This window comes from Condylura cristata, unplaced genomic scaffold (genome assembly GCF_000260355.1).
Source record: "Condylura cristata isolate star-nosed mole 26May11 unplaced genomic scaffold, ConCri1.0 scaffold00014, whole genome shotgun sequence".
NCBI classification, from domain to species: Eukaryota; Metazoa; Chordata; class Mammalia; order Eulipotyphla; family Talpidae; genus Condylura; species Condylura cristata.
The window spans coordinates 36,738,785-36,760,146 of record NW_004567115.1 but is presented as its reverse complement, the minus strand read 5'-3'; the positions used below and the strand labels follow the sequence as shown (position 1 = coordinate 36,760,146).

Below are 21,362 nucleotides of genomic sequence, written 5' to 3'. Positions count from 1 at the left end.
CTGTGACTTGTTTCTTGGCCCTGGGCTGGTTGAAACAGATGTGGGTGAGAAACCTGTAGGGAGGTTTAACTATGGCAGTGTTTATCTTGATTTTGATTTTACTCTTTTCCTCCCAGACTTGTCTGGCCATTTCTGACCCTTTTGTATGGGTCCCTGCTGGAAGGTGCCTTAGGCTCCTTGGCAGGCTTTCAGGCCTTGCTTTGGGCCCATCCCTTTTGGGTGGACTTTTACCCACGAGGGGATCGGTAACTTCGGGTGTTTGACTATATGCTTTATGTTTACTGTATCGAACACTGATTGTATTAACATTAACGCTCCTGTCCTTTAAAGGTCTTACATATTTTGTCTTGATGCACAGGTGGCAGAACCTGTTTAGAAAAGGCATGTTTGGGGGTTCAGCTGCGTCCCTCTCCCTGCCCTGTAACAAAATCACAGGCATAGAATAAAACTCTAGTGAGCATTAGGATCACCTGAGTCCTGAGTTTATGAAACAGATTTCTAGATCCCACCCTGGAGGGATTTGTTAGTTGTGGGAGGAGTCCTAATTTGCATTTCTGATGAATAGACTGTGATCTTGGTCTCAAGTTTCAAACTCTGGAGAGGTGAATATTTGTTGTTTTTTTTAACATCTCCTAGGCCTTCAGTAGTTTACCACAGGGCTCTTTATGTACTGTTTAAATGAACCTCTTGGATATTAACAATTTCACGGGAAGAAATCCTTCTACAAGCCACCACACTAAAATCACATTGTCTTTTCTTCCTAGAGGTTGGATTTTGAATCTTAATCAACTAAATATTTTCAGTAAAGGACACTGTCTGAGTTTATTGTTTGCAGAAGGGACTTTGTGCAGTGTTTGTAAGTTGGGGTTATCAAGAGTAAAAGTAACTGCCTGGTTGAGGAATAAGTCAGAGACAGAAGCCAGGGGCAATTTCAGCATAGTTGGTAGACAGAAAAATCTGCAAGGCTTCCCGTATTTTATAGTTCAGTTTTTGGGAAATTTTCATGGCACTCAATTCCCTGCTAAACAAAGTTCACGGTTTTTTGTTTTGTTTTTAACATTCAGACTGAAGAAAATTCTACTTGCTACCTGAGATGGCCTGAAAAACTTTAAAAAAAAAATGACTTCATTCTATAGAATCTTAAGTTCATTTCCCTTGATCTCAAACAACCCTCCCCACTCACACTCCTCTAAATCCTATGCCCGGCTCCTTCAATTAGACCACATTACTCCCTCCCCTCCTCTGGTGCCCGCTCACCTTTCCACTCACTTTTTTCTACCTGACCCTTCTTCTTCTAAGCCTTGATATAGCCAATTTATGTAAAAATTTTATCAAATTACTTAGTCATTTATTCTCATCAGCCTTAGCTTCCACAATTGCCTTCCTTTTGACAAGTAAACTTCATGATCTCTGAATGAAGGCCAAAATGTCATGCAGAATATTTGTATTAAATGCCATCTTAAATGTTAAGTAAATAGTAAATTATTAATTCTGGACAATTAAATACTTTATGATAAATCTAGAAATAGTGCCAGAGTGTGCTGAGCCCTTCTTAAATCCTTATATAGTCCACAATCCTGTTAGGTAAATGATAGCAGAACACACTTTCCATCTAAAGCTGATGATTTAAGTGGTTAAGTTACTAACTACCCACAGCGCAATTATAGAAAACAAAGTTCTGAAACTTGACTGGTGCTATATTTCATGATACTTACCTTTGTGAAGTGTTAAAAAATATTTGCCAGTTTAAGAAATTCCTTGTTTGCATTACAATTTTTTTAAAGATTTATGTGTTTTTGCATATAGAACTGGGGTACAGGCCAGAGGTTCAGGGGTGTCGGCGAAAGGATTCACCAGAGACAGAGTGAGGAGCAGAACAGGCAGATCAATGAAGTACACTGCTAAGGGGAGCAATGGGCTGGTCAGGAGAGGTCAGCTGTGCCCTATGGGTGGGGCCCGGTAGGGAAAACTGAAGTGGCTGAAGCTGGCTTGCAGTGCTGAGTCCTAACCCACTGTGCCACCAGGGAGGGCCTGCATTACAATTTGTTAGGAGATGCTTTTATAGGCCTAAAGTAGCAGCATTAAATTAGCAGTAGGAAGAATAGATATTTGATATAGGAAAAGCCTTGGTTAAAAAATATTCCTGAAAAAAAAAAACATTCCTGAAGATATGTTATTTTTTTCCCTTCTGCCAAAGAACAGAATCATCAAGGTGTTGTGGTCCTCACAGTTTATTTCAGGAACGTTTAACAATCCTATCACATATATGTTGGTAACAAGTCCTCTCACCTCTGGCTCTGTGGTAGATGCAAAGGAAGTTATCCTGTATCCCTCCCTAAGTAAGGAAGAATATAACCAAAGTGGTTGCCAGGTTTACTCTGGTAAATAAACAAGCCAGACAGACTGGTAAGAGAAAGAGTCATAGAGTTTACAATACTCTCCTGTGTATATGGGAGGGACCCAGCAATTTTGGCTAAGTCACTAGGCTTTAAATGTCATCTTAAAAGGATTAGCTGAACCAGGGAGGTTAGGGAAGAAAGGGCTAGTTTCGTTAAAATGCTTCTAGGGGAAAACAAAGGTTACTCTGTCTTCTCCAAGGAAGAGTGATAAGGAGATTAGGGCTTAGATACAGACATCAAAAGTAGCCTCCACCCAGCCTTCATTGTTCTTTTTTGCCATCAACATGTAACTGAAAGACACATTTTGGGGTGGCTGCTTCTGGGGGTGATGACATATCTGGCACCAAATGAGGCTGCATCTGTTACTTCGGGATTCAATTGTGAAGAATATTTCCTCCCTAAGTAAGGAAAAAATGTAACTGAGGTGATTATTGCAGTCAGAGAATGAGTAGGAACACTTTTATGTTCCTTTGACTTTTTTTTTTTTTGAATCCTATACTAATGACAGAGCTAACTATTTGAAATTGAGAAAAGTACGTGGGTTTTATTAATGAGATTATTTTTCCTAAAACTTGAAAACCATGTTTTTTATGTATCATATGTCTCACCCAGAAGGAGGGAATCTTTCCACTAATCATCAGGAAGGAGGATTTGTGTTTTTATATCATCAAGTTAAATAAAAAAGCTGGGGCCCTTCCTGGTGGCACAACAGGTCAAAGCACAGCACTATGAAGCTATCTGCAGCCAGTGCAGCATGAGTTCAATCCCTGCCCAGGGAGCTGGCCCACATGGCGCAGCAGACCTCTCCTGTCTTGCCTGCTGCTCACCTCAGCAGGTTTTCAGTCAATCTGCCTATTCTCCCCACTCTGTCTCTGTTGACTCCTCTCACCTCCCCCATACCTCTGACTGGTACCCAGTTCTTGCACGCATAAATAAATAAATCTTTAAAAAAGAAAAGAATATACACAATGAAATATTACTCAGCAACCAAAAAAAAAGAAACACCTGTCTTTTGCACCAACATGAATGGAGCTGGAAAAGATCATGCTTAGTGAAATAAGCCAGAAAGAAAAGGAAAAATACCAGATGGTTTCTCTCATATCAGGAGTATAACGGAACAGGCAAGAAAATAATGATAATGATAAACAGCTATATACCAGAGACATTTTGTAGGGGTGGAGTGGGGAATGGGATCAAAAACAGTGGGGGGATGGAAATGCACTGGACTATGGTGATGGCACATGGGTGATTTGGTGATGGGAAACCCAAGGGGATTGCAACTGGATGGAAAAATGCACAAAAATACGTAAAAATAAACTATTATAAAATTTAAAAAAGAAAGAAAAGAAAAGCTTACTCCCCCCATTAAAGTCATATAACAAAGAAGACCTCTTTTAGGACTAGGAACTATGCTTGTTTATATAGAAGGGAAGGGAAGGAGAAAGAAAAATACTGAGGGAGAGAAGGAGGGGGATGTTGGAAGGGGAGAGAGGGACCCATGAGTATCACTCTCTTTTGAAGTCTCACAAAATGGATGCTCAGTGCCATCTCCATCCCAACAGCCCCCTTGCTCAGGACATCAGGGACAAAGGTCCATCGACACTGGAAAGGCATCATCCGCTCAGGTGAGGTCAGGGATCAGGGTCTTTCAGTACCTGTTCTACAGTGGGTTTATCTAACAACATGACAACATGAACAGCTTACTATGAGATTTACAGTTACCTTTTTTTTTTTTTTTGAAGGAGCATGGTAAGTGGGTAAATAAAATTGGGCATTGGAGGGTGTGGTGTTAAGCAAGGAAAAACAATGGAGCACTCAGATTATCACTGCTTTGCAGACTGTTATTAAGAGCAAAAAAAAAAAAAAGACAAAAGAGAGAAGAAAATAAAGTAAAAATGAAGACAAGGAACAACTATAAACCAGAGGCATGTTAAGGAGTGGAAAGGGGAATGGGATAACAACAGGTGGGAAGAGTGCCCGGGATTTTGGTGATGGCACACGGGTGAATTGGTGGTGGGAAGCCCACGAGGACTACAGCTGAGATGAAAAATGCACAAAATGAAGAATGATGTAAAAAAAATTTTTTTTTAATTTTTAAATGACAAAATATTTGTATGCTGCAAAGCAAAATAATAACTCAACATAGACAGTTTCCAGAAAAAGAGAGTAGGAAGAAAACAATATTTATATCTATGCCCTAGTATCAGAAACATTTTCATTGATCTTAGTTCTAAATATCAATATAAACCTTGGTGTTTCCCATCAATTGTGCTCCAAGTTTGGAGAAGTAGTAAAGTGACAGACTTACAAAGGATCCAGTTCTATTTTGTTCTTAAGGCAACTCAATTTCACCATCACTGAGCCTCACCTAAAATTCCTCTCAGCCAATTTATCCAGTCTCAAGACATGGCTGCGTGTCTCAAAACTACTTTGGGGAAGTGAATACCCTGTGAACACAGACAGGGTTCCTGTTCTGGCAATACCAAGTAAATACTTATCCTGTTCTCTTACCCCTTTGAACTCCTTCAGTAACTAAACTCTGTCCCAAGTAAGGGAATGGAGATGGTGATGGGCAGAATTGAGAAAATGCCTAAATACTACTCCCACACATTACATGCATCCTTACATTTGATTGTTAATGTTCGCTGTGATTCTATGCTAGCTAAAGTTAGTGACATGTCCTATCCTCATTCTCATGAAGACTAGTAACAAGAATGTATTCTTATCAGTGGTTTTCTAGGTTCAGAAGTGAAATCCTTTTTCAAAGGGACTCTAACAGAATGGCAAACTACAGTTTAAAGTTGAGCTTCTCATCCCGCCATTTGTTTATCTATCTGACTAGTCTCCATATGCTGTTAGAATTCAATGACGTGAAAAAAATACACAGTTCTCACTATCATCAGATAGTTGTTCTGCCTGTACTTGCTATATCAGTTTATGGTCTCATGATCAGAATTAAAAACATAAAAGTCCACAATATCTTTTACAAGGCAAAGCTAGGTGTGTTTCATGAGTCTTATAGTCTATTTGTTCCAGTGGGTCATTGTCAATAGTCTGAAAACCACAGCTTAATTCAGAGACAGATGATTAAAGAACCAAATACAAAATTGTAACACTATAAGGTCAAGTAGGAGAAGTACAAAGAACTTTGAGATGTGTGTGATGAGGAAGTTAACTATGGGAGGAGGTTTGAAAATGGTTCCCGGAGGAAGTTTCAGCTGGGAAGGCAGGAAGTGGGGGGTGGAGAAGGAGATGCAGGGAAAACAAACATCCTTTTCACCCCCTGAGGTATCTTTCATTACTCTCCTAGCCCCTAAGACTCTAAATTCCTAAGGTAATCTTTGTTGGGTAATGAAAGCTTAGGAAAGCTTTAAGGAAGTTAGGCTTCTTCCAGAGATGACAGGTGGTTTGAAGGGAAAACTTACCAAGTATGGAACAAACACATCCTGCTTCTTCCTGTCTTGGAGAGGTACTTACTATTCCATTCTTTCAAACTCTTTAGAGTTTTAGTGTTTCATATAGTGTTTCCATGACCCCGGCATCATTGTCCTTCCAATATAATGCTGGATTTGGAAGTAGGAGTTGCCTCGAGTGCACTTAAGACTATTTGGAAATCTTGCATTTATATAAGTGAATTATGTCTAAAACTTTTAGTTAGCTCAGTTTTTGTTTTTTGGGTTTTTTTTAGGCTAATTTTTATTTATCTATGCTACAAGAACTGGGGTATAAACCAGAGGTGTGGAGCCTGAGAGGATTCACCAGTGACAGAGTGGAGAGCAGAACAGGCAGATCTACTGAGATACATTGCTGAGGGGAGCAGTGGGCTGCTCTAGGAGAAGTCCTCTGTGCCATGTGGATATTTATAATATTTTAAGGAAACTTCATACTGTTTTCCATAGAGGCTAGACCAGTCTATTTTCTCACCAACAGTGTAAAAGGATTACTTTTCCTCTGTAACCGTGCCAGGACTTGTTGTTCTTAATTTGGCCAGGAACTATTCTTAGAGATGTGAGATGGTTGTGGTTTTGATTTGCATTTTCCTGGTGATGAGTGATGATGAACATTTTTTCATGTACCTCGTTGGCTATCTATGCGTGTCTTCTTTGGAAAAATGTCTTTTTACCTCTTCTACCCATTTTTTGATTGAGATTATTGTGTTTTTTTTTCTTTTGTGTTTTGCCTAGTTGTATCAGTTGGATGTAGGATGCACTGATATTTTCTCCCATTCAGTAGAGTGCACTGCTTGATAATTTCTCTTGTTGTATAGAAGTTTCTTAGTTTGATGCAGTCCCATTTGCTTATTTTTGCTTTTGTTTTCATTGTTGTTGGAGTTCAGTCCCCAGAGACATCTCTAAGTCAATATCATGGAGTATTTGATTTCTTTGCAAAGCTGTGTCATGAAAGGCCCTCCCTGGTGGTGCACCGGCTTAAATCACAGCACTATGAAGCTATCTGCAGCCACTGCAACACTAGTTTGATCCTGGCCAGGGAGGTGACCCATGTGGTGTGACAGACCTCTCCTGACCTACCCACTGCTCCCCTCAGCAGTGTGTTTCAGTAGATCTGGCTCTTCTGCTCACCACTCTGTGTCTGGTGAATCCTCTCACCCCTCTTCCCCCGCACCTCTGGCCTGTACCCCAGTTCTGTATGCATAAATAAAATCTTTTTTAAAATAATAAAATAAAATAAAAAATGAACGTTACCTAAAAGTACTGCTCTGATCTTCACATGGTGGTTATAGACTATAAACACGGGAGGGGCACCACCTGGCAGTACCTAGAGCCAATTACCACTAGGTACTTGGAGAAGGAGGCAGCACCCCCACTCTCCTGAGCTGGACAGAACTGGATCCCTGCACAACCAGCCAACTTGTCTGGCCACATTTGTGAACTCCTCGAGTTTAATGTTTATGATGCATTCAATCCTGTGGTGATGGCAGCGTAACCCTGTGAATAATCTCATGGCGTTTAATCCACTTCTGTGAATCAAGGATAAATTTCCTAACTACAATGTGTGTTCGCATCTGTAAACAGGGTAAACATGATTAGAACTAATACCTGCCTCTGAGCTGATAGACATAAGTATGTTTTACTTACCTATAAAATTCCAGTTTAACGTGGAATGGTTATTTATATTTCTCTAAATCTACTGAGTGCAGTACTGATGCTGTTTTTGGAGTTACTGGGGTTCACTCTGGGAAAGGTTTCCCCAGAGCTATTCTTTCAGTGGCATTTGGGGAGTTCTCAGGTGAGTTTCTCCACAAGACAGAGATTCAGTTATATTTACAGAGCAGGTTTATTAGGGAAAAGGACAGCAGTATTGGTCACTTGCATAGACACAAGCGGGCAGGGAGAGATGCCCCGGAAGGAACAGGTTTGCAGAGAGAGGCCTGTATGGTTGCAGCCAGGCGGGCCCCAGGAGAGCAGCCTGCACTGAGGGAGGTCAGTGCAGAGAAGTACCTGCATGGTAGAGGTCACGGGCAGGCAGGAGGCTGCTGCCTGCCAAGGGAGAGAGTGTGTGGAAAGAAGCACCTGCATTGTCATAGGGGGGCAGAAGACTGCTGTGCCATTCCAGTGCAGAGATTGCCCTGATACAGAGAGCTTCTCTTTGGAAGGAGCCCACTCCTTGTGACCTTAGGTTTGTTGATTTTGAATAGAATCTGCAAGGGACTGCTCAACCTCCATATCTTTATCTTTCACCTTTTGGGTCTGAGCTCTAGACACTGCCCTCAGCAGTCAGCTATCTGCTTGGATCTTCCAACCTGTAATCCAGGCATTGGTGCCTGAGAATCTTGATTTCTATGGCGGCCGTGTCAATGGCTATGCTAATCCCTTCTGCCCAACTCCCTGCAGTGAGTCAGTTTTGTGATGTCTCCTTTCTGTTCTTTCCTCCATAAGAACACAACCAAGAATGTAAAGATGCTTAGTAATTCTTGCAGAATTTATGTGGTAGGTTGTAATAGAAGCAAGATGCAAACAAACCTTTGAATTCTTAAAAATTTTAAAGAAATCTAGTATTATCTTATACGAGTACTAAATCCTATTCAGAATTACATGGTAGCAATTCAAATTATTTCTAATTTCAAAGCCCATACTTCTCATTAAAAAGGAAGAGAAGTTAGACTCATTCCTTTTTCTTAATAGTGCATTGTAAATTAAGATATTGTCCTTTCATTCTTTATTTGTTCAAATTTGTTTGAACTGCTTTTAAAAAGTGTCCTTCTCAGGCTTCCCAACTCATATGATTTCCTTTTAGCTTCCTTTTTATTTCTTTAAGAGACGAAATACATAAAGCACCTAACATGAAGCCTGGAACAAATAACTTTTCAAAAGTTAATTTTTCTTTCTTAAAGACTTATTTATCTATGTATATAAGAATTGGGGTGTAAACCAGAGATGCATGGTGGGAAAGTAAGAGGATTCACCAGAGACATAGTAGGGAACAGAACAGGCAGACCTACTGAAATACACTGCTGAGGGGAGCACAAGGTGAGACAGGAGAGGTCTGCTGCGCCATTGTAGGTCATAGGTCTGCTCCCTGGCCGGGAAATGGAACTTGTGCTGCAGTGGCTGGTGATAGCTTCATAGTGCTGAGATTTGCACCACCAAGGAGGCCAAACAGTCAACTTTTCTTAAAACAAAAGAATGAACAATAAAAGGTTTATTCTCCACAAAAACAGATACATCACCTGAGATTCTCCTGTAAGATGTATATGTTCTTCAAGTCTAAGAAAGGACTTCTCAGTGGCTGGTGACTTGGGCCCCTCTGCAGGAGCTGGGTTATAACTTCTAACTGATTAGGTTAATTTACAGCACCTGGCTCCTGCACTCACTGTGCAGGCCTAGTGGGAACTTGCTGGTAGGACCAGTGTACTACCTATAAAGAAGAATTAAGGTCAAGATGATTAGATGTTCTAATAGTTCTGTGATAAAAATCTAGTTTTGTAATATTTGAACCCCTTTTGGATTATTCATCTCAAATATTCCAAGAGTTTTCTGATTTTCACAAGTATTATTATTTTAAAAAAGATTTATTTATTTGTACATACATGCACTGGGGTGAAGGCCAGGGATGGGGGTGTGGAGAGCATTTACCAGGTCAGAATGGAGAACAGAATATGTGGATCTACTGAAATACACTGCTAAGAGGAACAGTGGGCAAGACAGGAGAGGTGTCCTGTGCCATGTTGGTCAGCTCCCTGGCAGGGGATTTGAACTCAGGCCTCAGAAGCGATAGTGCTGAGACTTAATCCCAGGCTACCAGGAAGGCCCAGCTTTCTTACATTCAAATAGTAATGGCTGCTTCATTTGAAATGTACTTTAGGTCCTTAGTTTAAATATCCAGATCAAATGCCATTTTCCCTAAGAAGCAGTTCCTGATTACCCCAAGAATGAAACATTTCTCCCACCAAAATGCAAAAATAGTCAATAAATTTAAATTCTATCACTCTTAAGGCACTAACCTTGGATTGCTTTGTTGTTTTCCTTTCTTGCACATACAGCTCCTGCTTCCAAAGAAGAGAACTAATTTGCAGTCATATTACTACTTCTTTTGACACCAAACTCATTGTTCTCTATATACAAGAAGCTCAAAACCTATTAGTGAAATAAATAAAAACTGCTATTGAGCCACAAAACCATTAGCAAAATTTTATTATTTCACAGCTCAAACCAGACATCTGGTTTATCCTTCGACTTGAAGGAGATTGCCTCATTAGTTTACCACAAGTCACATCTCACATTTCTTTGCTCCTAGTCCATGCCCCAAAATTTCTTTACTGAAAGAAAATGCTAAAATCACATAGAAGGCTTTTAAAAGGCTATAATTTATTTTAAATCTTAATTTATTTATATATACAAGAACTGGGGTGCAGGCCAGGAGTGCAAGGGGTGAGAGGATTCCCCGAGACAAAGTAGGGAGCAAAACAGGCAGACTGACAAAACACACTGCTGAGGGGAGCAGCGGGCCACACTATGTGGTTCATCTTTGGGGCCAGGGGTGGAACTCACACTGAAGCAGCTGTGGCTAGCTTGCAGGTCTGTGCTCCAACCCGTTGCGCCACCAGCAAGGGCCCTAATTTCTCTTTCTTAGACTGTCATTCAAAAATACTTTTGGGGTGTTTCTGGTGTTCTAGGGTTTAAGTTTCAGTACAACCACCACAGTGGTTTAAGTTCAATACCAGGCCAGAGAGCTGACCCACATGGCACAGCAGATCTCTCCTGTCTCACCCGCTGCTCCCCTCAGCAGTGTATTTCAGTAAATCCACCTGTTCTGCTCCCCATTTTGTCTTTTGTGTACCCTCCCACCCCTCTACATCTCTAGCCTGTACCCTACTTCTTCTATGCAAAAATAAATGAATAAAATCTTTAAAAAAATTAAAATAATTTGGTTTTTATTTAAGTTGTTAGAAGTCTTTAATTTTAGTTATTTGAACTTAATATTCTTTTACTTTGTGATGTCTAAGTACTGAGCATGGTTTGAAAATCTTTAAGTAATTCACCGTGACATGTCTACTATGCTGTCAATTATTTCTCCTTAAAATGTGCTTCATTCTTTAGATACGAGAGTTGGTCACATGCTAAACGGATATGCCTCTTCCTTGCAAAATAGATTTGAGGTAAAATCTAGAACAAACATATGCACAAATTAACTAATGTAACCAGAGCTCCTCTCCCTGTTTTGTGTGGCTGCTGTGCTGATATTGGTGCACTCTGAAAAGGGGATGTCATCTCAAAAATGTCACTTTCCCTGCTGTGTCTAAGTCTCCCACTTGACCATATATTGCCAACTTTGTTCTTACCAACTTGTGCAAAAATAACAGAAGGCCCTGTGCTGCCAATGAGTTCGCAGGTCATCAGTCCTGCATCTGTGGCTGAACTCCCAGTGTTCAAGGTGGTAGGATTCACTATCTGGCCAAATGCTTTTGGAAACATGTGATGTGGGGCACTTATTTGTACCAACCCAAACCTAGAGTCATTGGCACCTCAGAGTGAGCACAACCCAGAAGCGATAGGCGATCTGCTAGGCTCTGGCTGTCTCAGCCTGCCCTCACAGGTAACAGGTCTATCTAATGGTCAGCATACTGAGGAAGATCCTGAACATCCCTTCGTGTTTGAAGACAACATGGAAGGTTACAAGAAAAACTAAATAAATGCATAAATAAATAAATAGCGCATAAATGAATAAATCTTAAAAAAAAAAATGCCATCGAAAAGTTCTGAGGCTCTTGTAGATGACACCTGGCAAGGGCAAGATATGAAACTGTCCCGGTAGCGAGCACTCAGAGCTGGCAGATTTTCATGACGACAATGGTGGCCCTTCTTTAGGGCCTTTGGTCACGTCCTGGAATGACTTTGCCTAATGCAAGTTCAACAGGCATTCTGAGGCTTGCTCCTGGCAGGCATGCGGGACTTGCTGAAAGTGGTTTCCCGAGGTAGCTGAGTGCCCCTGTGGAAGCCGATCCCATAAGGGGAACTACAAGCTCCCCCCCACCCCCGACACACACACACACACACCACACGGGGCTCAGGTTGGCCTTAGCAGAAGTTTGAGAAGCCTAGAGATCCGTGGAGCGTATTGAGAGCCTGCAAAGATTCATGGCAGAGCCCCAAGGAGAATCCGTGGAAGTGCGTGACAATCACGCTGACGTTAAAACCACAGGCAGGACTGGCGCAGGGCACCAGTCCCAGCAGCCAAGGGTCACACTACGCTGATAAGGCACTGGCGCGGGTGACCAAACTGAGAAGGGGTTTGCAGGTAACATGCCTGTGGTGGGGAAGAAAGGAAGGAGATTGGTGTGATGAAACCAAAGACGCCTTTGGTAGGAGGACAGGCTCCCACTACTGGGAAACCAGCAGATGAAGAGAAGCCCCAGAAAAGAAACCCGCCACCAAGAAAACCTGCGCCATGAGCTTAATCTGCTTATTCTCTAAAGGACAGATCATCTTGGACAGCTAATTTTGAATAAAGAACTGAAAAAAGATTCAGAGATGGGGGAAAATATGTATAAAAGTAAATGAGGTGAAAGAATACAAAGGAAAAAAATGAGTAGAATTCACTAGAATGGAAAATATAACACACGTCTGGAATACACATTGTAAGGTGTAAATTGTTAGGTAGAGCTCCAACTTTTTTGTTTGTTTGTTTTGTTTTGTTTTTAATTCCAGTGGGTCACTCCTACTTTTCCTAAACCATTTGTTGGATAATCTCTTTTTTACCCTGATGTGAAGTGACCAACATTTTTTTTTAAAAGCAGACTTTCAAGCAAGTTATGTTTCAAATAAGTACCTTCTGTGCCTTCACCAAGAAATAAGCTCTCCTATATCTTGAAAACCCCTTTTTCTGGGTGTTCCAGCTGCATGTGAGTGATAGTCCTGATTGTGGTCCTCTTGGGGTAACTACAATTACCTCTTCAGAAGGGAACTCGGAGAAGCTATTTGGGTTTGTTGGTCTCAGAGATCAGGTATGGTATTGCAGTGATGATGTATTTTGGATTGGCTGGTCCACTCAATGAATTGCATTATCTATATATTAATCAGGGTATTCAGAGAGATGGCAAAAAGTCTGCATTCCCAGTAGCGAGTGTGGCAGGGGGTTGCAGATATCTGTCAAAATACTACATCACAATGACCATTGTCTAATTTCCTTCTGAAAGTACATGAAGAATATTCATTTCTCTGAGGTAATGGGAAACTTTCATGCATAAGGCAAGTGAGATACAGTGTAGTGTGTTGACAAAAGACAATGACAGGGAAGTAGGGTAGTAGCTCTGGTCTGATTCATGTAGTGAGCAAGTGTTCAGGGGACCAATTTATTTTCTGTCAATGTTCTTAACCACCAGAAAGCAGTCAGATAATATAGTTTCTTGGTTTCCAGGTAGATAAAAGATTATGATTCTATAATAATATAGCCTCTCTATTTGTTAATTTAAAACATATTTATAGATAAATTGAACCTTTGTTATATTGAAAGACTTCTGGTCATCAAGCAATGAGGTATGTTTATTATATTAAAAGTTTATGAACATTTATTTGGAAGAGGGAATGGGAATGGAACCTACCAGTGTCATTGGAACTTAGAATGAACTAGTCTCCTCCTTCTAGGTCAGAATAGAGTCTGTGTGATATGCCGTAGCTCTGTTCTAAGGCTTCTTCTAATGACGTTGGTCAAAATGAAAGACAGTCTGGGTTTGTGTGATAATAACACACTGACTGTAGCTGGTAGTTCATAAATTCTTTTCTTTCCCCAGTAATGGCAGGCTGTGGTATTATTTTGCAAGACCCTTATTTATGACTAATTCCTGGCAGTATTTCACAGTGTTCCAGTTACTAGCCTAGAAACACTTTAAGCAGAAGAGATTTCCTGACACCAAACTGATGTGGCCACTCTTCCTCTTTAAATTAGTATAAATCTTTGCTTCTTCCTCTTCTGAGCATAAATTCTCATTCTACTACTTCACAAGTACTATAACAAAGGACATAAGATTAAAACATTTTGAATTAGTGACTGCAAAAAGATATGTTTGACTAAGAGGAAAGAAGGTTAAATAAGAGCAACTTCAGGCCAAAATAGTTCTTTTGCCAAAAGTCAAGATAAGGAAACACCCAATCTCCTGTTAGAGACAAGTAGGGAGAAGGGTTGGTCAGGACCATGAATATCAGAAAGGAATTAATGGAATGACCTGGGTAATGGAGGTCCATGGAAGATTGCCAAGCCAGAGAATGACAGGAAACAATAGAAATAAGGTACAATGAACTTAATGGGAGGGTGGAACTGGTCAGACTCTGAGGAAGAGCTTTTAAGGTCCCATATTCTGGCATCCATGAGGGGTGGGCAGGCAATGATGAAGACTGATGTCTGAGGATCTGGCATGGCAAATTGATAGGATTTGGCACTAATCTCAGTAGTCTTTGTACACAGTCTGCATGGGATACATTAATTTTTTTATAGGTCTAAAAATAATGGCTGCACATTTGGTTTCTATCCAGTAGAAACTGATAAGAGGTTTAAGAGTAAAAAGGAAATATATATTTATACTGAAATATATTTAAACTGAAATATCATTCTTTCACCTACTCCATAGTGCATGGCTTTTGAGGCAGCTTCCAACAAGAATGATGCCTTAGATGCTTTCTGTGGTGGCAAAGAGGTGTTCTTCAGGGGACAGCAACATCTATAAATCTGGTGATTCACTGTACATCTAAAGTCAAGGAATACGTCAATGGAACTGTTCTCATTTATAGGGATGACTAAAATGAAATAAAAGGACGTAGTACCTGACAGAGGAGCAAGAACTTTTCAGAATTTTGCTAAACTCAGGGTCTAAAGAGAGAAGGTGTGTAAATTGTAGTTTTTTTTTTCCTTCAAGTTTCTCAACTAAATTTTATTAGCAACATTTTCTAAAAGATTTGGATCCTATTCCAATTCAGACGTTATCAGAGATCACCACAATTTAAAAGTGTAGAAGTGGACAGCCAATTACCCACACTTCCAGACTCAAAATAATCCATCCAAATATCGTAATTAATACACTAACAAATTCTTGAAATGAGAACTCCATCAGAAATACCCTTTATGTCGGGCATATGACACGCACAGTGAGTGATTCCTTAAAAGTTTAGGGTTGATGATGAGCTCCGTGTAGAGGGTTCCACATTAAGTCACAATTGGCTTTGTGGTGGCTGAGTAGGTTCACTGGTGAAATCAGTCTCAGGGGAGATTAAGAGTTTCTTGATATAACAACATAGCCACTGAACACCCATTTGTTACTCAACACAACAGAACCTCAGGGAGGACTTTTCTAACCCTGGAAGAGAAGGGTGACTTTGCCATAATGTCCTTCTTTGAGAAAATGTCTACAGCAGATTTGATGGAGAATCTCAGGGAAGAACTGACCTGTTTCATCTGCTTGGACTATTTCACCAACCCAGTGACCACTGAGTGTGGGCATAGCTTTTGTCTGGTGTGTCTCCTGAAGAGCTGGGAGGAGCATAGCAATCCTTTGTCTTGTCCAGAGTGCTGGAGGACGTTGGAGACACCACATTTCCAGCCCAATGAGCGTCTGGGAAGGCTGGCTGGCATCGGCAAGCAACTCAGACGCCAGGTGCTGCAGAGTGAGGGCGAGCTTAAGAGAATGCTGGCAACCGCTAAGCTGTTGTCTGAGGATGAGCAGGGTGTAAACGCTTTTTCAACTCAAGGTCATGGAGGAAACAGAGTGTATCTGTCCAGTGAGGCTGGGGAGCACCACAAAGTAAGATTGGCTGCTCACTATCAACCTCAGCACAAATCTGGTTCATCACTGAACTCCCACAATACTCGGCATCACTGATGCTTTTGGTGCTGATGTCCAGGCATCAGACTACAAACTCGGTGTGCACCCTGCCTCGCCCGTTGGTTTAGGGCCCCAGCCAACTGGTTGTTGGTCTTCAGGGCCGCTGCATGACCTGGTGCTCTGTACATTTGCCACAGTGAGTTTGTTTCTATTGCAGGAGAAGCTGCAGGAAACCCTACATCTTTTGCATAAAAAGAAAAATGAAACTCAGCTTATATTAACCCATGAGAAGGAGAGAGTGATACTGTGCACAGTAAGTATCTGTTGTGTATTTTACATCTTGTATGTGATTCTGTGAGGGGCTGCAGGGTTGCTGCGTGAATTATCAGGGAGCGAAGGTACTGTTTCCAGCCCAGACCTACTCCCAGCGGTGGCCTGACATTGCATGGTCGTCTTCTGTCGACCTGTGAACCTCTAGTCTCAGCTTGTGGAATCGCCTTTTCACAGCCTGTCTTGCTGTTTCCTGCTTGCTATACAACTCCATCACTACCTCTATAGAGCTCTGATTGTTATTTTAAAATACAAGTTACATATATAGATGTACATTCATAGGCATAGGAGAGAAATCAAGAAAAATATCTCATACTTCCAAGGGGAAAAGAGGGAGACTAAACAGCTACTTGAATTGATACACATATACAAATGTTCAAGGTTACTCATAGGTGGGCAGTTGAGTTGTCTAGCTATGAAATAAATACTTATTTAGACATTTTAAAATGTATTTATTTGATTATCTAAAACATAGAATTCCTAATGAGAGTACCTGTGGCATGTCTGTCTACCCCTAGTGTTATCCGGTGCTGACTTTTTTTTGCTGACTTTTTTTTTAAAGATTTATTTTTTTATGCATGTAGGACTGGAGTATAGGCCAGAGGTGCAGGGGTGGTGACAGGATTCACCAGAGAAAGTGGGGAGCAAAACAGGCAGATCAACTGAAATACACTGCTGAGGGGAGCAGCTGGTGAGATAGGAGAGGTCTGCTGCACCATGTGGGTCACCTCTGGGGCAGGGCTGGGGATCGAACTCATGGTGAAGCAGATGCAGTCAGCCTCGCAGTGCTGCACTTTAACCCACTGTTCCAGCAGGGAAGGTCCCAGTGCTGACTTTTGCTGAACAAAGAGACCTTCATAATTTTTGTCCACATATTATTTTGCTTTACTCTTCTTCAAAGTACTGGTCAGTACTGGTCTGATTGCTTGACTGACTGATCCAAACTATCCACACAGCTTGTTAATAAAACATGTCATGTGTCAGGTTTCAAGAGTTGTCATGGTGGAACTTTGAAAAAGTTAAAAATGTGTACAGGTATTTCTGTTACTGACTTTGTCCTGTTGTGTGTGTGTGTATGTGTGTGTGTACACAAATATGTGTGATGGCAGGAAGAGACAAAGACTTGTAAACAGGCCGTGGTATCAGAATATATAAAAATGCACCAGTTCCTGAAGGAGGAGGAGCAGATACAGCTCCAGTTACTGGAAAAGGAGGAACGAGAAAACATGAAGAAACTAAGGGACAATGAGCTCAAGTTGACCCAGCAAATAAGAAGTCTAACCAAGCTGATTGAACAGATAGAGTCCACATGTCAGAACTCCATCGTAGAATCTTTAGAGGTAAGATTAGTGGGGAGATTCATAGAAATAATACATAAAGTAACTGATGAGATTCAAGTCCTATGAAATAATTTTTTTATATATCAAAAAAACTGAATTCTGGCCTCAAAGTAGCTTTCCTAAATAATGAACATTCTGTAGTTCATTAGGAACATCTTGAAGAGACAGAGAAAAACAAACAAACAAACAAACCCAGGAACACCTATTTCCACCAAACGATGACCTCAGTTTTTGTTGGTCTTTCCTTTCTGCAATCTCAACTTTTTCAATTACAAGTTTAGCATTCAGTGTGCTGGGCACATAAACTAATCTTCACAAACACCTGATGAGTTTAAATACTGTCATGATATCTTTTACTGGTGACTGTTATCTACAAAATGGATTTCTGTGTAACACTTCTTTTCCTAACTACGGGTTAGGAAATTTACTTATCAAATAGCTAGCAGGTGGAAGCACCCAGACGTTCTGTGTTGGAGCCCATATTCCTCTGTCTTTGCTTTCCTGCCTTCTACTGCCTTCCCCAGACTGTCTGAAACGGAAGACATCAGGTCTCTTTCCTGGATCGAAAATTGATTATAGTACCATCCAAACAACACGCTACAGCCTGATGCGGGCTGAGCGTCCTCTCTCCCTGGACCACTTTCCTTTGCTTCTTTACCTCTTGATTCCCAAGACACTGGCCAATCAGAACAGCATTTGGTAACTTTGTCAGCAACAAGTGCTCTCGACAAGTGATGATATGAGAAAAAGACAAAGTAGAATCCAGTCATTGTGAGAAATACCCCATGTGTACAAGAGCCCATTCCTAGATGGAGTTGGGATTTCCCCCCTGGATTTGTTCACCCAATCAAAGTGTTCCAAAGCCACAGGAAGCAGGTTTTATGAAATTTGCAAAGGATCCTACCCAAAATGGCATCAGTCTTTGCTCACCGGAAAAAAACACACAAATGCTAATTTTTTTTTTTTTTTTTTACATCCTTAGGATGTGCGAGGAACACTGGAAAGGTAGGTTTGCAGTCTGTGTCTAATTCTGCAAGACTCGGGGATGTGGTGCTGACAAAACTGGTAATCAGGTGGTGATGAGAGTGTGTCCACACTATTGGGGAAAATGAGGAGGACCCCAGCACCAGAGCAAGCTATGCCATCGGTGTGAGGAGACAGTGACAGTTTTTGCTTCTTGCAGGAGTGAAGCCCTCTTGCTTCAGTGTCCGGAGGCCACCACCACAAGACTGAGTCTGTGCCGCATCACTGGAATGAGGGAGATGCTAAGAAAATTTAGCAGTAAGTCAGCCCCATCTGTCACAGCTTCGGGGATTTCCAGCATTAACAACACTGTATATCAGGATGCAAAACTGTGCCTTTGGCAGGTTTTCATAACATAGAATATATACCAGCCAGGTGTCAGGCTCTCAGTTAAGGTATTTTGAGCCAGCACTGAACACCAGGGAAGGCTCAGGCCTGGCCCGCCCTGTGCTGGAGCAGAAGCAAGCAGTGGGTTGACTGACCTTTGATCTGGCATTGCTTTCTGTCTAAAGAGCCCTGGTCTTTGATATGTGATTTTATTCTGTATTATTTTTCTCTCTCTTTTACACACACACACACACACACACACACACCTCCTGCAGGGGTTTCTGCATTTCTACCTCTGTTCTTGTCAAGATAAAAACTGACTTGAACTCTTAAGTCCCAGAGAGAGAACTCAAAGAATTATCCTTTGAATGACAGGTCAACTTTAGTTCTCAACTTTTATCTTTTCGGCAGTCAAGTATACAGTGGAAGGTCTAATGGACTTTGGATTCAAGAGATACTTGAAAAGTGGCTGTTAGTGTGTGTGGTGTTATTTTATTAGGCACTGTGCATATATTTACAGTGACGATACTGTCTTTGCATTTGTGGATCTTTTCAACAAATTCAAGAAACATTATTCACACAGACAATTAGTTATAGTAGGAAATTGGTCTTTTTTAAAAAGCCATGAAATTATATGCTAGGGATACGTCATCTCACACAGAAAGGAAATGAAAGTTGGCGGCTTTGTCTGTGATGTCCTCTTAGGTGGATGGGTGAGGAGGGTCTCATTGGCCCACAACCCTTCATCAAGTCACTGGTGGCTTCATCAGCCAAGACATCATGCAAAAGACTGATTACAAATTGCTACTCAGATAGTCAGTAACTCTGACATCTTAGTCATCTTTTGACATCTTTCTGAACCTGTTTTCTTTTTTAAAAAAATAATGCCTGACATGATTAAATGAGATAATTTACAGAAAATACTTGATACCAAAGCATTTCAGTAAATGGTAACTGCCGACTCCCACTCAAGCTGAAGAACCAGAACCAATCTTGAATGTAAACAGCAAAGGCTACTCCCTGAGTGGATAAATCGCTGAGTTCTAAATGGGCTTGTAAACAGAACAATTTCCATTATCTGAGATTCCCCTGCCTCCTCTCCAGGCTCAAGCTCACTCCCCACACAATTCTTTTCTGTATCCTTTTTTTAAAGTTTTTTTTTTTTTCCCTTGCATAGAAGAACTGGGTTTTGGCCAGAGGTGTAGAGGGTTAGAGGATTCAACAGCGACAAGAATGGGGATCAGAATAGTTAGATGTACTGAAATACACTGCTGAGGGGAGCAGTGGGTGAGACTGGCGTGGTCTGCTACACCTTATGTGAGTTAGCTCCTTGACTGGGGATGAAACTCAGGCAGTGGTAGTGATAGCACTGAGCCGTAAGCCCTAGGCTACCAGGGAGGCCTTCTTCTCTTTCCTTTTAGAAGTTCACTATCTGGGGTATACTCTTTCTCCAATTTTGTGTATGTTTTCATTAATATTACTATTACAAAAAACCTTTTCATTTTGTTTTCTAAATCCCAAACATTCAGAATTAAAAAAAAACAAGCTTTAATCTAAAAAACAAGTTCACCCTCTGTGTGGCAAAACAATGACCCAAGGGCTAGAGATTCTGCTGTAAATAAAACAAAAATCCCACTGTACTCAAATTATGTCATAAAAAAATCAAACTGAATACTAAATCTCTACACTCCATATATGTAAGAGGGTTTCTGAGACTGCACAGAATTCATCCTTGTCTCTTCCTGCAGCAGACATAAGTCTGGATCCAGCCACAGCCAATGCCTACCTAGTCTTGTCTGAGGACCTGAGGAGTGTGAGACATGGCGGAATCCGACAGCAGTTACCTGACAACCCGGAACGATTTGACCAGTCCGCAACGGTTTTGGGAGCTCAGGCCTTCACCTGCGGGAGGCACTACTGGGAGGTGGACGTGGGAAACAAGACTGAGTGGGAAGTGGGCGTCTGCAAGGACTCGCTGAGCCGGAAGGGGAACCTCCCGAAGCCGCCCGGGGACCTCTTCTCACTGATTGGCTTAAAAATTGGAGACGATTATAGTCTTTGGGTCTCATCACCTTTAAAAGGTCAACATGTCCGAGAGCCTGTGCACAAAGTTGGTGTTTTCTTAGACTATGAATGTGGACACATAGCCTTCTACAATGTGACCGATGAGTCTCTCATCTACAGCTTCCCTCCCACCTCATTCCAAGAGGCTCTTAGGCCCATCTTTTCCCCTTGCCTCCCAAATGAAGGGACAAACACGGGCCCTCTCACCATCTGCTCACTGATCAGCCATGCTTGAGGAAGATGCCCGGAGCCTTCGTTGAGGCTGGAGGTCTAAAACCTATAGATGACTATTAATTACGATGATTAATGCGTTGACAGTATTAACATCAGGGGATCGGAAAGAAAAATCGCCCAAGGAGCTTCTAGTAATTTGAGCCTGCAGTGAACAGCCAAATCAATCAACTTTCAACACCAATAGGAGAAAAATGATCATAGTCAGCGTCTTTAAGTAAATCCATTATCTAGGCTGCCCGATATATGTACTGGTCACTCAACTTCTAGAAATAGAAATAGCCCCTATTATTCCCAACCCCAACATCATAGATTAGTGCTATAAATACATGTCATTTTTTCCAAGTGTATTTATTTGATTCCAAAAAACTCTGCTGA

At 41.3% G+C, this 21,362-nt stretch overlaps 1 protein-coding gene across 1 annotated transcript; it reads left to right on the top strand.

The window, feature by feature from the left end:
* The first annotated feature begins 15,231 nt into the window (after positions 1 to 15,231).
* Positions 15,232 to 20,988, top strand: LOC101630443 (probable E3 ubiquitin-protein ligase TRIML1). The gene is made up of 6 exons (XM_004682493.1): positions 15,232 to 15,648; positions 15,887 to 15,982; positions 17,109 to 17,339; positions 18,322 to 18,344; positions 18,523 to 18,620; positions 20,438 to 20,988. Exons 1-6 carry the CDS (start codon positions 15,232 to 15,234, stop codon positions 20,986 to 20,988), a joined length of 1,416 nt encoding a protein of 471 aa, XP_004682550.1.
* The last annotated feature ends 374 nt before the right edge of the window (positions 20,989 to 21,362 follow it).

What these genes read in the sequence shown, in the direction of transcription:
- LOC101630443 (XM_004682493.1), top strand. Translation starts at nt 15,232, where the DNA reads ATGTCCTTCTTTGAGAAAATGTCTACAGCAGATTTGATGGAGAATCTC. An exon ending in AGGCTGGGGAGCACCACAAA is followed by an intron (nt 15,649 to 15,886) that starts GTAAGATTGGCT and finishes TTTCTATTGCAG; the next exon opens with GAGAAGCTGCAGGAAACCCT. An exon ending in AGAGAGTGATACTGTGCACA is followed by an intron (nt 15,983 to 17,108) that starts GTAAGTATCTGT and finishes GTGTGATGGCAG; the next exon opens with GAAGAGACAAAGACTTGTAA.